At 40.6% G+C, this 16,810-nt stretch overlaps 1 protein-coding gene across 7 annotated transcripts in view; it reads right to left on the bottom strand.

Moving 5' to 3' along the window:
• Positions 1-16,810, bottom strand: part of RPS6KA5 (ribosomal protein S6 kinase A5) — a 121,752-nt gene that overhangs the window by 45,748 nt on the left and 59,194 nt on the right. For 5 of the 7 annotated variants that reach the window (XM_070414863.1, XM_070414883.1, XM_070414873.1 and 2 more), the window contains exon 5: positions 15,149-15,256. The exons of 1 other annotated variant lie outside the window; for it this stretch is intronic. In XM_070414863.1, coding sequence (XP_070270964.1) covers positions 15,149-15,256 — 108 coding nt within the window. Of the gene's footprint in view, positions 1-6,664; positions 6,734-15,148; positions 15,257-16,810 lie in introns of those variants that run through there. One more of the 7 variants, XM_070414914.1, reaches the window with a different exon arrangement.

Here is a 16,810-nt window from a genome sequence, read left to right as displayed (position 1 = left end):
GCGGCTGTGTGTGTGACAGGGTGTGGCGCCCCAACCCCCTGATCGGCCCTGCTCTGTGTGTGACAGGGTGCAGTGCCCTAACCCCCTGATCGGCTCTGCTCTGTGTGTGACAGGGTGCAGCGCCCCAACCCCCTGATCAGCCCTGCTCTGTGGGTGATGGAGGGTGGCGCCCCAACCCCCCTGCCCCCCACAGACCCTGCTCTGTGTGTGACGGGGTAGAGCCATAACCTCCCCATCGGCCCTGCCCTGAGTGTGACAGTGGCGGCGCCCCAACCCCCTGATCGGCCTTGCTCTGTGGGTGATAGAGGGCGGCACCCCAACCCCCTGATCCGCCCTGCTCTGTGTGTGACGGGGGGAGCTCCTCAACCCCCTGATCGGCCCTCCTCTGTGTGTGACAGGGTACTGAGCCCCAACCCCCCTGATGGGCCCTGCTCTATGCATGACAGGGGGCAGCGCCCGAACCCCCTGATCCGCCCTGCTCTGTCTGTGACAGGGGCCGGTGCCCCAACTCCCCTATTGGCCCTACTCTGTGAGTGACAGGGGGGAGCTCCTCAACCCCCTGATCGGCCCTGCTCTGTGCGTGACAGGGGGGAGCTCCTCAACCCCCTGATCAGCCCTGCTCTGTGTGTGACAGGGTACAGAGCCCCAACCCCCCTGATGGGCCCTGCTCTGTGCATGACAGGGTATGGAGCCCCAACCCCCCTGATGGGCCCTGCTCTGTGAGTGACAGGGGGCAGCGCCCCAACCCCCTGATCGGCCCTGCTCTGTGCATGACAGGGGGTGGCGCCGCAACCTCCCCATCGACCCTGCCTTGAGTGTGACAGGGGGCGGTGCTCCAACCCCCCAATCGGCCATACCCTGAGCGTGACTAGGGGTGGCATCGCAACCTCCTGATCCGCCCTGCTCTGTGCATGACAGGGGGCAGCACCGCAACTCCCCCATCGGCCCTGCTCTGAGCCCGACCAGGGGCTGCACCTAGGGATTGGGCCTGCCCTCTGCCACCCGGGAGCAGGCCTAAGCCAGCAGGTCATTATCTCCTGAGGGGTCCCAGACTGCGAGAGGGCCCAGGACAGGCTGAGGGACCCCCTCTCCCCCCCGAGTGCACAAATTTTTGTGCACCGGGCCTCTAGTAGATATATAAGCAAAAATAAAATATGTTCTATAATTCATTTATTTCTTTTTAGGTGCTATGTAAACTGAAAGATTACTATCCACCTAGAAACTAAAAGAAATTCCATTATGCATAGATCTGAAAAAAAATTTTTTGTTTAGCTGGCAGAGTGCTACTGGATAGCTAATATAAATCATATGTCAAATGTCATTATCTCTCTGCTTCATCATTTCAATACCAAATGTTAATTTTGTATCAAACTATTGGAAAGAATAAAGCCAAATAAAATGTATTTCATATAAACTTGTGTATAAAAAGTAATGAATAATTTTTAACATTTTGTTAGAGATGCTTACACAGGAAAAAAATGTATTAAAAAGCAGTAATCTGTTCACTAAATTATTTAAAAAATTAGAAAATTACTTTAAACAAACTTCATAAAACTAAAGCATGGTTTTAGTTAATATACTATTTACTATGTAATAACCCTTTTTTGATATTAAGCAACCATCATTATGTAGATGACATAGAAAAACACATTAATATTACTAAGCCATAGTATTTATCATTTTATCTCATCTTAAAAGACACCTTTAAGACATTATATGCTAAGCCCTGGCTGGTGTGGCTCAGTTGGTTGGAGTGTCTCCCATGCATTGAAAAGTTGCATATTGGATTCCCCACAGGGCACATACCCAGGTTGTGGGTTTCATCCCAGCTCGGGGTGTATGCAGGAGGCAACTGATTGATGTTTCTCTCTCTCTCTCTCTCTCTCTCACCCTCTTTCCCTCTTTCTAAAGAAAAAAAAAACAATCAGTAAAACGTATCGTTAGGTGAGGATTTTAAAAAACACACAAAACATTATATGCTACATCAAGTTTAGTTATACAGAAAAAAAAATTCTCTAAACTGGTTTGTGAGTAAAAAGATAATGGGTTTTGATTTATTGACTTTCTAGATTTTTATTTAGAAAGTACTCTTTTTAGCAAATACATATACATTTTCATTTATAGGAAACACCATTTTGAAACTGTATTTCCTTCTAAGTATGAGACAATAATTACATTTTACAAACTGAAAGTTATGAAAATCTGTATTCTCTTCTTTAAAACACTAGATATTCACAAGATTAGTGTACAAAGGGTATGAAACATACAGATTTTATTGATTAGTGCCAGAAAGACTTCCCGTGTCTTACTTTTCTGACAATGAGAACTATGCAGCTCAGTTCTTTATTGTCTTGACAGAGAGTGAGCTGAGAACCACACTAAATGCTAGAAGATATTTCCTCCACCTTCCAGCTCTCTCTGAATTCACTTTAGCTTTTTGTGTTTGTTTTTTTAATCATCACCCAAGGATATGTTCATTGATTTGAGAGAGAGAGAGAGAGGAAAGGAGAGGGAGGGGGAGAAACAGGGAGAGAAAGACATCGATATGAGAGAGAAACATTAATCAGTTGTCTCTTGTTCTCGCCTCAACTGGGGATTGAACCCACAACCTAGGTATGTGCCCTGACCGGAATCGAACCTACAACCTTTGGGATGATGCTCCAATAAACTGAGCCACCCAGTCAGGGCTAGCTTTTCTGTTTTGTTTTGTTTTTTGTTTTTGTATGTGTGTTTACATTAATAAATAATACATAATTACAGTGGAGCCTTGACTTACGAGTTTAATTCGTTCCATGACGGAGCTCGTAACTCAAATTACTCGTATGTCAAATCAAAAAGTGAACGAGTGAGACACTGCTGGGCTGATGTTGTGGCGTTCACTGTGACGTTCGCTGTGCCAACTAGTGGTGGGGTATCTGAAGCTGGCTCATAACCCGAATTTTAGCTCGCAACTCAAAGCAAAAAATCGGCCGAGAGATGGCTGGTATCTCGAAAAACTCGTTAGTCGGGATACTCGTAAGTCAAGGCCCCACTATATTTATTTGATGGAAATTCTAGGAGACAGAAAAATTAAAGTTTAAGTGTCGGAAAGTTCCAATAATGGAGGAATAGTAAATAAAGGCAAAGCACTTCTTAAGTATCTCAGTGTGTTTTTTTAAAAACACTGCCATTTTAGCCCCTTGCAATTCTGTATCTGCTTCCTCGTCCTCTGCCTCAATGGAAGTGTTACTCCCTCTGGGTTCTGACTTTCAGAATAATTCCAGTCATTCTATAAGACACCAAATTAAAGAGGTGTGACAGGCAATGGTTTCTAGTGGGAGGCAGGAAAGAATACAGGGGCATATGTTAAAGCTATCACAAAGTTAAATATTGTGAATGAGAATCGCCTTAACGTGTGTGTGTGTGCACCATCCTGGCAGATAATACAGAATAGTTATACTTAAGTGACCAGCTGACCAAAGAGGCTTCCCTCTTCCTTAGACAGAAGAATCAGATAACACTGGATAAAAAACTGCTTTCCTTCTAATGAAGAATCCAAATAGGAACTCAATTGCCAAACTCTCAAGTATTTCTCAATAAACACTAGATTAAATGATTCCTATTTTCTATTTGCTAATGTTTTATCCTGCTCTTACCTGCTCATTATTGATAAACATGTGAGTTAAATGTAAATTACCAATGAAAAGAAGTTTTTCCACATCCTGTGTTTTTTCCCCCCTAAATTTGAAAATTCTCACAACTATCTGGAAATGTTTGATTTTAAGTGACTATCTCATTGCTAATCATCCATGACTTTGTTCACAATACAGTAAGGGTAACCCTCAGGAGTCAGCCATGAGGAGGGAGCCGAAAACCAGCAATGTAGGCATCCAACCTATGCTACGCGGCACAAAGGGAGAAAAGGTAATTCGTTACAGGCCTCAGCAATCCAGAAGCTTGACTTTAGATACTCTTATGAGAACAAAAAATGAGGCCCTCAGCCGAAATGGGGTGGACTGAAATTAACACCCTTGTGTAAACCTTGGAACCTAAGAAAGCTGAACCCTTAGTAAGTGTGAAGTCTAGAAAAATGAAATTCACTACCAGCATAGGTTTGTTTCAATTTGGGCCCTAGCTTAAAAAACAAACACTCCTCTTGTGAAATCAAAGTGTTAGGCTTGTATATTTTGTAGATATGGGACATGAATTTACTCTTCCCCCATGGCATGGGAAAAGTGAAAAAATCAGTGATACTCTGGAACCAGAGAAATTCCCACAACTTAGCTGGTCCAGAATTCGCATGAATAAAGCCCTGGAGGCACAAAATTACTAAACAAGTAAACTGGAGTCTATAAATACAACAAAAAGAAGACTCCATAAATACAACAAAATTATTTTAAACAGAACAATCTACACTAATAAAAGACAAACATGCAAATTGACTGTACCTTCGCTATGCCTTAACCCATGCCCACCAGCCAATCAGAGCGACTATATGCAAATTAACCCAACCAAGATGGTGGCCGGCAGCCACAGAGCTGGAGCGAGCAGGAGGCTTGGTTGCTCCAGTGATGGAGGAAGCCAAGCTTCCCGCGGCCGGCTGTAGCCTCCGCAAAAGGCAACAAAGTTTCAATTAAAGAAGCTAAATAAACCCCAGATACCTGCTTTCAGTCGGGCTGTGGCCATGGAGCTGGAGCAAACAGGAGGCTTGGTTGCTCCAGTGATGGAGGAAGCCAAGCTTCCCGCGGCCGGCTGTAGCCTCCACAAAAGGCAACAAAGTTTCAATTATAGAAGGTAAATAAATCCCAGAATAAAAAAAAGAAAAAAAGGAGAGGCTGGGAGCTTCCGTCGCCAGGGGGCTTAGTGAGCCTGAAAACGGTCCTTAACTCCTCACCCAGACTGGCCAGGCACCCCAGTGGGCACCCCCCACCCTAAAGGGGGTGTGGCCAGCCTGAAAACAGCCATCAGCCCCTCACCCAGGCTGGCCAAACCTCCATGGGGTGAGGGTCCCCCACCCTGAAGGGGGTGTGACCAGCCTGCAAACAGCCCTCAGCCCCTCACCCAGGCTGACCAGGCACCCCAGTGGGGACCCCCACCCTGATCTGGGACACCCTTCAGGGCAAACCAGTCAGCCCCAACCCATGCACCAGGCCTCTATCCTATATAATAAAAGGGTCATATGCAAATTGACCCTAACAGCAGAACAACTGGGAATGACTGGTCTCTATGACACACACTGACCACCAGGGGGCAGATGCTCAATGCAGGAGCTGTCCCCTGGTGGTCAGTGCGCTCCCACAGGGGGAGCTCTGCTCAGCCACAAGCCAGGCTGCCAGCTGCCAGCACAGCAGTGGTGGCAGGAGCCTCTCCCGCCTCCTTAGCAGCACTAAGGATGTCCGACTACAGCTTAGGTCTGCTCCCTGCTGGTAAGTGGACATCCCCCGAGGGCTGCCGGGCTGCCAGAGGGATGTCTGACTGCCAGCTTGGGCCTGATCCCCCAGGGAGCGAGCCTAAGCCAGCAGGTGGACATCCTCCAAGGGGTCCCAGACTGCAAGAGAGCACAGGCCTGGCTGAGGGACCCCCCCGAGTGCACAAATTTTTGTGCACTGGGCCTCTAGTAATCTATAAAAGACCAGTATGTTGTAAAAGAGGAAAGATATGAATGAAGGAAAATATCCATACAACAATATAGCAACATAGGAAAGATTAGAACGTTATGAAAAAGAATCAAATAGAACTATATAATTGAAAAAAAATATAGTAATAAAAAATAGAGTAAACATAGTAGACACAATTAAAGAATTCGTAAAATAGAACATATACTTGAGAAAATTATCCTGAATGTTTTAAGAGTCCCAAGCAAACTAAATAAAAACATATTCATAGGTGATGCATTTCTATAGTGGTTAGAAGAGTGTTTGCCTTATAATAATTCACTATACTTCTGGTTTTTGTTTTGTTTTACTTCACAATAAAATTTTTTTTAAAAAAACCTAGTCCATTCCTAGATATATCTATACCCAGTGAAACAATCATTAGATATGCAGGGCAAAATTAAGGCATATTAAGACAAAGACAGAATTTACTATTTACTGCTCCTTGTTAAAAAAAACCTAAAGGTTGCACTTCAGAAATAAACTAAACTCACAAGCTAAGAGTAAGATGTAAGAAGCAACAGTGAGCAGAGGAAACAGGTAAATATGTGAGAAAATCTAAACAAGTATTAAATTTATAAAATGAAAATAATAATTATACAATAATGATTAGTTGGAAGAAATAGAACATAATCCAGGACTAAAATAATAAATAAGCAATAATATGTAAAATGATATAGATAACTGAAGTTAAAACATTCCAATGTTCTTGAAGTGGTCATGACAATCATAGACATAATGGTTCATTTTAGACTCTATTAAAGTCATTATATAATTTTAAAATGTCAGGGTAATAACCACTAAAAGAACAGAAATAGGATATATATATATATATATATAACTTCCCTCTAAGGATGAATATATAATTTCATACTCTTAGAGGGAAATAAAAGAAAGTAATCTTAATCATTTAAATAGAAGGCAGGAAAGGAGGGGGAAGAGCAAAGAGAAATTATGGTAAAAAAGAAAAACATAGTAAAATGAGAAAAATAAAAATACATCAGTAATCATAATATACAGGTTTAACTCACCAGTTAAAAGACAGAAACTCTCTGGATCAAAAACAAAATCCAGCTATATGTTATTTATAAAAGGCATACCTAAAACATAATGACAAAGAAATATTGAAAGTAAAGAGATGGAAAAAGATATATCAGACCAGCACTAACCAATAGAAAGCTGGAGTATCTTTTTTTTTGTTTGTTTTTGGAGTATCTTATTAATAGCAAGAAAATAAACTTTAAGGTAAAAAAAAATTATTAAAATTGGGTAGGGTCATTAAATAATAATAATAAAAGGAATTCACCAGGGGAATAACTTTATTCCAAATCTGAATACCCTCAAAATTTTTTGAGGAGACTTAACCTATATAAGCAAAAATGGAGAGATCTTCAAGAAGAAATGGACAAATCCACAATCATAGTATTTTAACATATCTCTTCTATAACTGACTGGTCAAGCAGGACAATAATTAGTGAAGCTATGGAAGATATCCGAATGTTTATAAATATATGCAAAAATTTTGTATCTAACAATTAGTGAATACACGGTCTTTTCATATAAATGTAAGACATTTATAGAAATTAACCAAGTAGTAAGTCACAAAGCAAATACCACAAAAATAAAAACATATATTTTGTTCTCCAAACAGAAAGCAAATTAGAGCTCATTTACAAAAAGACAACAAAAAATTCTATGTATGTGAAAACTTAAAAACCTATTTGTAAGTAATTCATGGCCCAAAGAAGAAAACCACAATGAATATGAGATTATTAGAATAACAATAAAAATGCTATATGTCAGGACTTGTGAGCTACATCTAAAGCTGTTCTTACAAATTGAATTTTACTTTAAAAGATTAAATATTAGTGAGCTAGATTTCCAATATAGCAACACAGGAAAGATTAGAACGTTATGAAAAAGAATCAAATAGAACTATATAATTGAAAAAAATATATAGTAATAAAAAATAGAGTAAACATAGTAGCCCAGTGCACAAAAAGTTCAGAAAAAGAATATGAAAGAAATTCATAGAAAGTAAAGGAATGAAGTAACAAAGGAACATCAGAAAAGAAATAAAAAAAATAAGAGGCTTGACAAAGTTATTTTTGGATGAGAATAATAAAATGGACAAATCTCTAGCAAACGGATCAAGAAAACACAAAAGTTAAACTCCGATTTAAGAAGTTTCTTCCTTGGTTGCCAGTTTTGAGAGAAAGATTATATAGCTCCATCTCTTTCTCCAACTGACCTCTCTCCTTTTCATCCTCTTCCTCTTGGAGCCTTTCTCTCACCATTTTATACTGATTAAAAATTTTAATGGAGAGACAAATGGATGGGTGGACTGACTGATAAACAGATAGATTAAAGAAAAAATCAGAATCCCACATTCCCTTCTAGCTAGTGTCCTGTGCTTCTCCTTTGTCAGTGTTGGTTTACACACTCTCTTTACTTACCCACATGTCTCCCACTTCTGAGTCTACCCCAATTTGGCTTGCACCCCCTACCAATTGACTAAAACTGTTCTTGCCAAGGTCACAATTGACTTCAATTTTAGATCTTTTCAGTCCTCATTTTACTTGACTACCTAGTAGTGTTGAACTGGAGATTGCCTCTCGTCTTGGCTTCTGCGTGCCACACTCCTGACACACACACACACACACACACACACACACACACACACACACTCTCTCTCTCTCTCTCTCTCTCTCTCTCTCTCTCTCTCTCTCTCTCTCTCTGTATTTTGTAGGCTTTTCTTCTTCCACCTCACAGTTCAATCCTCAGTTCCTCACAGTTCAATGCTAGGTACTCTTCTGTCCTAAGTGCTGGTAATTCCCACATATATATGGCCAACCACGAGCTATCTCCTGGGCTCCAGACCTAAACATGCCAATAATGTATTTCCACTTGACTCTCTCATAGGCTCCTCAAATCAACATAAAAAAACTGAACTAATCTCCCCCCATCTAAATTCTGTCCTCATTTGCTCTGGGAAATATATTTCTATTTAATTTTCAGGAATTTATTTTTACACATGCTTGAAGTTCCTGCTCCTGGTATAATATTCATCTCTGTATATTTCTTAATTTAAGAATTTAACAAATATTTATTGAGTACCTACTATGTGCCAAGTATTGAAAGGCCCCAGAAATATAGTGGTGAACAGCAAATTCCTTGCCCTAATGAGCCTGTATTCCAGAGGTATTCATCAAATATTCATATAATTACTAATTGGCAAGTTATTTAATTATGACTTATTTATAATATTTAATTTTGAGTTATTTAATTACTAGTAGCCCAGTGCACTTGTGCACTGGGGGGGGGGGGCGTCCCTCAATTATTAAACATTTATTGGCATAACACTGACCACATTGGTGGTGGTGGTGGTCTTGTCAGAATGTGTTATATTATGCAGATGAAAATCTATTTAAACAGATTTGATGTAGATATTTTCAAAGATGGAAGAATTGTCCCTGTCAACTGTTTTAGTTGATTCATATCTTCACTAATTGTCATCATTGCAAAGTTTTCCGTCCCCATATGGATTGCTGGATATAAGAGGCCTTTGTTACCTTAAGGACTTTAGTTTTTCCATTTATATGTTTAAGTACCAACCTTACCGGCTTAAAAATGTAAGCTTTTAACATTGCTCTCTCTGTTCCGTATCATTCCGATAAAAAGTGGAGTTGGGTTGCAGCACAGGAGAGAAATTCAGAAGGGGAATATTGAAGTAATGACTGCAGTAGGAGAAGAGGGAACCTATTTCCCTGGCCACAGGCGCTGGCGCCCTGGACCACAGGGCTGGCAGCTTCTCCGGGTGGCTGCAGCCTGGGACCTCAGGCGGGTGGCTTGTCCGTCTCCTGGGCTGCAGCCAGCTGCAGGCGCTGGCGCCTGGACCAAAAGTGGGTGGCTTCTTCTTCTGGCGGCTTCTTCTGTGCTTCCAGGGAGGGCAGTCAGTTATATGTATATGTGTGTGCATGCAAACATAGGAGTGTACATGTGTGTATGTGGAAATCTGCTGGGCAAGTCAAAACCATAGAAGAGTTGCCCCTATCTCTTGAATCTTCCAGAGATATCCCCCACTTTTTTATTCTATCACTACTGGAGAGTCAGTATTTGCAGCCAGCCAGTCAGTGACTCTCTCAGTGTCTATTTCTGACTTCTTCTTTCTGTCTGTCTTCCAACCCCTAATCATATTTCCACCTGGATGCATCATTTTTACTCCCAATATGCTGTATAGAGAAGGAGTCAGGATGCTGTCTTCCCATGAATAGTACTCAGTAACAAACCAATTGCATTTTAGTTGGGCAATGCCCCTACCTACCCTTCAAATCCCTTCCACCATGCATTTCTGTTTCCCTTTTTGTTTGTTGGATTGTTCTGCTGCTCCTTCTCCTCACCCCACCACCCTTGGATCGTAATGTAAAATTCTTTTACCATGTCAAGAAATTATTAAAAATTTCGCCCTCTGTGGGGCAAAAGTACTTTGAAAAAAAAAAAAATACAGGTACTTCTCCGAACACCGGCCGGGGGGGAGGGGGGGCAGGGAAAAGGCAGCTGCTGGCGGCCCTTTGCCCTGCCACCTGGCTCTTGCCTGCTGCCTGGGTTTCCAATAACCGTCAGTGGCAGGAGGCTTCTTCCGTCCTTCCCCTTTCGCCTCCCAGCATTGCGTCTACGTATGCAAATTAACCTCCATCTTTGTTGGAAGTTAATTTGCATATCGCCCTGATTAGCCAATGGGAAGCATAGCAAAGGTATGGTCAATTACCATGTTTGTCTATTATTAGATAGGATGAATTGTTCCCAGATTACATTTTGCTAAACTGGATTATATAAGGATAAAATTGATTTTTTTTAGAAACCTTAAAAATCTTTTATATGATAAGGAACACTTTACAAATTTGATACTTTTATAGATGTGTTCTTTTCTCAACAACAGATTTTGATAAATCCCTTCAGGTTCTAAGAAGAAAAGAAAACATTTCTAAGTATCTGTCAACTAATATATGTCCTTCATAGGATTTTTTGAGAGTACAGTTCAGCAAACATTTATTGAGTTCTTACTGTGAGTCAGACAGTCTACTAGGTATTGGATATAAGATTCTAACTGAAGACTTTAAAAACATTCAGAGCATCTGTTCTTACTTATAGATAAAGAAACTAGAGGCCTGGTGCATGAAATTTGTACACTCGGGGAGGGGGGGGCGTCCTTCAGCCCAGCCTGCGCCCTCTCACAATCCAGGAGCCCCTTAATTGATTGCCCCGCCCACCTGCTGCAGCCCACCAGTTGGTGGCCAGGGCCGCCCTCTGTGGGGCAATTGTGGGGCCATAGCGGGGCCTCCCGACCAATCGCATCGCACCCTCCTTGGCTGGCCTGGTACCAGTGTGTGTCATAGCATGGTCGTCAAGACGGTCATTCTGCTGTTCGGCTGTTCGGTAAATTTGCATATTACACTTTTATTATTATAGATAATGTCAAGGTGATTCATTTATGAGTTATTAATTACCCTATTCTTAAATATGGTACGTACATTCTCTGTTTTCATAATTTAACATTGAGCACTTAAAAATTTTCATAACAGATTATTAAAATGAATCTGCATGTAGTTAAATAAAACTAGAAGAAAAATAACATCCTAAACAACTCAGTGCTCAAAAACTATAGTATCTGACGAGAATACCTTTCCTTCCCTTGAAGAGCAGCTGTTGACATGACCGGCAGAAACACAAGGCTCTCTTGTGAGGAGTCACCTGATTTAGCCACATAGCATAGCTGACTAATCTGTATTAAAATCCAACAACTCTGATCCATGTTTGATTTTTGTTTATTTTGGGGTTTGATACTAATATTTTTCTGTCCCCAAAGGCCAACATCTGCCAAATGATCAGACACAGGTACCCATAAATATGGGATTATTAAGTGATTCCCTTGTATTACCAGAACATAGTTAATGTCTAGCACATAGAATGCCCTCACCAAATTGATGGAGTGAATGAGTGAATGTATAAATGGTTCATACATTGAAAAAAGAGATAGAAGAAGATATAAACAAGTGGAAGAATATACCGTGTCCATGGACTGGTAGAATTAACATCATTAAAATGTCTATACTCCCTAAAGCAATCTACAAATTCCCTATTAAAATACCAAAGGCATATTTCACAGATCTAGAGCAAATACTCCAAAAATTTATATGGAACCAAAAGAGACCCTGAATAGCCACAGCAACCTTGAGAAAGAAGAACAAAGCTGGAGGGATCACAATACCAGATATCAAGTTATACCTCAAAGCCACTATAATCAAAACAGCCTGGTACTGGCATAAAAACAGGCATATAGATCAATGGAACAGAAATCCCAGAAATAAACCCAAGCCATTAATACTTGACAAAGGAGGCAAGAACATACAAAGGAGTCAAGACAGTCTCTTTGATAAACGGTGTTGGGAAAATTGGACGGATATATGAAAAAAAATGAAACCAGACCACCAACTTACACCATACACAAGAATAAACTCAAAATCGATAAAAGACCTAAATGTAAGCTGGGAAACTATAAAAATCCTAGAAGAAAAAGACAACTCTCGTAGCAATATGTTTACAGATACATCTCATAGGGCAAAGGAAACTAAGGAGAAAATAAATAAATGGGACTACATCAAAATAAAAAGCTTCTGCACAGCAAAAGAAACCATCACCAAAAGGAAAAGCCCACTGCATGGGAGAATATATTTGCCAATGATACATCTGATAAAAGGTTAATATCCAAAATATAAAAGGAACTCATACAACTTAACAAAAGACAAACAATCCAATTAAAAAATGGGCAAAGGACTTAAATAGACCTTCTCCAAAGTGAACATACAGATGGCCAAGAGACATGAAAAACTACTCAAAGTCATGACAATGAGGTATTGCCTCCCACCTGTCAGGATGGCTACCATCAACAAATCAACAAATGACAAGTGCTGGCAAGGATGAGGAAAAAAGGGAACCCTAGTACACTGCTGGTGCGAATGCAGACTGGTGTAGCCACTATGGAAAACAGTATGCAGGCTCCTCAAAAAATTAAATATGGCCCTAGCTGGTTTGGCTCAGTCAATAGAGCATCGGCCTGCAGACTGAAGGGTCCCAGGTTTGATTCCAGTCAAGGGCACATGCCCGGGTTGCAGGCTCTATCCCCAGTAGGGGGCATACAGGAGGCAGCCGATCAATGACTCTCTTTCCTCATTAATGTTTCTCTCTCTCTCTCTCTCTCCCTCTCCCTCTGAAATCAATCAATATATATATACTAGTAGCCCTGCGCACAAATCTGTGCGCCAGTAGCTCGCTGCCGCCCTCCAGTAGCTCTGTCTGCTGCCCCACCCTCCTGTAGCTCTCCCCACCCCCTCCCTTCACCCTCCCTCATAGCTTGCTGTAGGCAGATGTGGCTGGGCCAGTTCACTGGTCAAACGAACTGCTGACAGCATCTGCAGACTTTTGTTCTCCATTTCTCAGAGAGGAATCTTCCTGTCTAGGAAGCCAAGTTTGCAGAGTGAAGGGCAGAAAGAAGCCCTGGAGTTCCATAGTTCAGTGTGTCAACTTTCACTTCATCACTAGCTTCAACATGGTGTCCTCACCCTCAGCTGTGCCTACTGCCCCAGAACCCACAGTCTGTCCATTTTTTTCAGTCTTCCACGAAGGTAAGAAAGGCACACTTGCCTCTGTGAATGGGGTAGACATGAGATCTGGGGGCTACCTACTTATACAGACTTCCAAACCTCCTGTGTCCTGTTATCACCTGCTCCCCTACTTTGAGGGGTATCTGGTGTCCCTAATTCTTGATCCTCTCTGGGGGCCAGAGATGCATTAGCCTGCTTTGGTGCTTCTCACATCACTGGCTTAGGAATTCACTGTGATTAAAAAGGCCAGTTTAAGCTGAAAACCAAGGAGAGAGAATAGAAATGGACAAAAGAAAAACCCATTCCAAGAAAGATGATATTTTAATACAAATGAATATCGGTTACAACTAATATTTCTGCTGTTCATCTTCCAAAATCTGATTGATATTTTCTTCTCTCCCTTTTGAGTGCATTCCTATTTTACTCCTTGACTTTCACTTATAGTGGGGTTTCATGAGGAAGCAAATCTATAATAATAAAAGGGTAATATGCTAATTAGACCAGATATCTTCCAGATGTCTTTCCTGACCAAGCTGGGGTTGGAGGGAAGCCAGCCCGGGTCCCAGGTGCCAGAGGGAAGCCGGTTCCGGCAGCTGGGGGAAGGAAGGCCTACTCTTGCACAAACTTTCGGGCATCGGGCCTGTAGTGTTAACATATTTAATCAGTCACATTTTACTGAAGTTGCCACTAAAATTTTTGCAAAGGAGAAAAAGTATTAAAAATCAAATTTGAAGTATATTTCTCAAAAATTCATCTAATCTATTTTATAACTATGATTTTTTGTCAAAGATAATATATTATTTTAACCAACTTCATGAGGTCAGACACTATTTCTATTTTATTCATCATCATATTATCCAGTACCTAGCATAATAAGTGGTCAACAAATATTTGTTAAATAAGTAAATTGAGTGGACATAGATACGATTTAAAAATTGAGATCTTTAGATTTTATAGTTTTGGAACTTAACTAATTCACCTAGGGCTGCTTTAGCAATATTCCAAAAAGCAAGCCATCAGAAACGGAAACGCCTAATTTGGAACCCAATTATGATGTTTCAAACAAAGTCCTTTATAGCAAAAATTTTACTGTGATTCTGTATTCTGTACCAGTAATTTCTCCGATAGTAATGAATTGGCATTCATATTTACTTAGTTATGCCAAATAACTAGTAATGTAAAAATATAATTTTTATTACAACTGCTACAAAAATATTTAATTACAGCTAATAGATGTACAATTTTAAATGTCATTAAATGTACTTGTAATATTGAACAAACTCTAATCAGTATTAAAAATGCAAAGTCCTCCATATTTAAAATCTGCAGATGAGCTATTACATTTTAGTTCATATAAGAAAAAACAACACCACCAAACCCAGTAAGTTTATTAAAGAATTAAGTCTGGTAGAGTCTTCTCTTTCTTGTCAAATGAATTCAAAGGGCCATCACAACATGCCACGTCCTACTCTGGAATTACAATGTAATTGCATGTGCTTTGTTTCCTATTCTCTATTGGCTACCACCTAAGCCAGACCTAAAGGCCCCAAAGGGTTATTTAAATTTTTTAGTTATATTTGATGGGGAAAGTTAAATGCATAGTTTTGTTTTGTTTTAAACTGGAGAATTATGATATACTCATCAAAGATTTACTGCAATTCTAACAGGATGGTTCCATGGTAATTTTAAACTAAAAATCTTTATAGTCATCCATGCCAAATGCTCCTTGAGGCAAATCTGCACAAAGATCCATAATCCATATGGTACTATCCTGTTAAATGCTTACTCCATAGCTAATTTTTCATCACTGTTTATATTGTCATTACTAACTTTAAATTAAAATATCATACTCACTTCATCAGCCACAAACTCCTTACTCAGACCAAAATCTGTCAGCACCACATGGCCATTAGAATCAAGCAGAATATTCTCAAGCTTAATGTCACGGTATATAATCCCCAACTGTAAAAACAAATAAATATGCATTTAAAAATAACAATTTCCAAAAGTCTTTATCTACCTTAAAAACAAACAAACAAAAATAAACAAACAAGGCATTCTCAGGATGTTATAATGGGTCTTAGTCACTGAACAGGGCAAATGTAAGTCCCTCCATCTCGGGCTCAACTGCGGGGTTCCCCGGGCCCCTCCCACAGGTCTCCGTTCTCTGTGTAGTGAGGGTCCATCCCTGCTGGACCTTCTGTAGAGTCTCCCCGATGACCACTGCTGCTTCCTGTCTCTATTCTTGTCACAGCTCCCACCCTCACCCCAGTGATGTGTGGGTGCTCCCATCCTCACCCCAGGTGATGTGTGGGTGCTCCCATCCTCACCCCAGGTGATGTGTGGGTGCTCCCATCCTCACCCCAGGTGATGTGTGGGTGCTTCCATCCTCACCCCAGTGATGTGTGGGTGCTCCCATCCTCACCCCAGGTGATGTGTGGGTGCTCCCATCCTCACCCCAGTGATGTGTGGGTGCTCCCATCCTCACCCCAGTGATGTGTAGGTGCCTTCTTGGCCAGTTCATATCCTTCACCTCTCTAATGGCACTGGATCCCACAATGGTCACTCCTTTGTTTTTATTCCCACAGTTCTTCCAAATAAACTCCCATTTTTGTCTCTTCCTGGGAAAATCAGTGCTGGCAGCTATATCAAGACTAACAAAACTGGCTTTGTGTTCTACTTCTTTGTATTTACCTTTTTAGGGTAGGAAGATTAAGAGAAACTTAGCTGAGATCTGACCTGCTAGATTATTTCCACTCCATATCAAGTACATTTATATTCAGAATTCATCATGTTCTCTTATTTCTGTGTTTCTGATTACCCTGTTTTAATGATAATGAATGTTCATGGATTTTCCTTTCATAAACAAAATTAAAGCTTTCACACAAATTAAAAACTCAATTTACTAAGCTTTCCCCTCAGAGCTCTGTATTTTGTTAGTTTTCGCTCAGGAATTTATGGCCTTCTCCACCATCGTTTTCATGCCATTAAAAACTACATCTAATACTCCTAAACATAAAATAAAAAGGTATTTTCTGCCTATTCCTGGGCCTGATTTGGTTCATGTATAAAAAGATGTCCTTCGTGAAACTGCTCTATTTTGTGTGTATATAATATACCCCATTTTTAAGTGTTTAGGCACCTAACTGAAACTTTATTTTTAAGGATAATTCGGAAGCCTTTTTAAAAACTTTGTAATAGCTAGAATACCTTGCTGAAAATTTACTATAAAAGTTTGCTTCGGTGCTACAGAATAACTCTCCCTCTTTTAATAAAATTCTTATCATTTGAGAGAGAGAGAAAAAAAGATGTCCTAACTACTGTATATCCCACAAAAATAATCGCAGGCATAAAGCTTGTCACCATATCAACAAGTCTATCAAAAGGAACAGAGATTTCAGCTCCCATCATCTCAGCTCAGCTCACTCCCTCCTCGCTCCCCGTTACTCTCTCCAGGGCACTGCAGCCCTGCCCCTGGAGCTTTCTTTCTTTTGCCCCTATTCTTACATATTTTTC

This window comes from Myotis yumanensis, unplaced genomic scaffold (genome assembly GCF_028538775.1).
Source record: "Myotis yumanensis isolate MYYU_CA2020_CCGP unplaced genomic scaffold, mMyoYum1.0.hap1 SCAF_1, whole genome shotgun sequence".
Classification (NCBI taxonomy): domain Eukaryota; kingdom Metazoa; phylum Chordata; class Mammalia; order Chiroptera; family Vespertilionidae; genus Myotis; species Myotis yumanensis.
The sequence above is the reverse complement of the archived record's forward strand: the minus strand, read 5'-3'. Positions and strand labels throughout refer to the sequence as shown.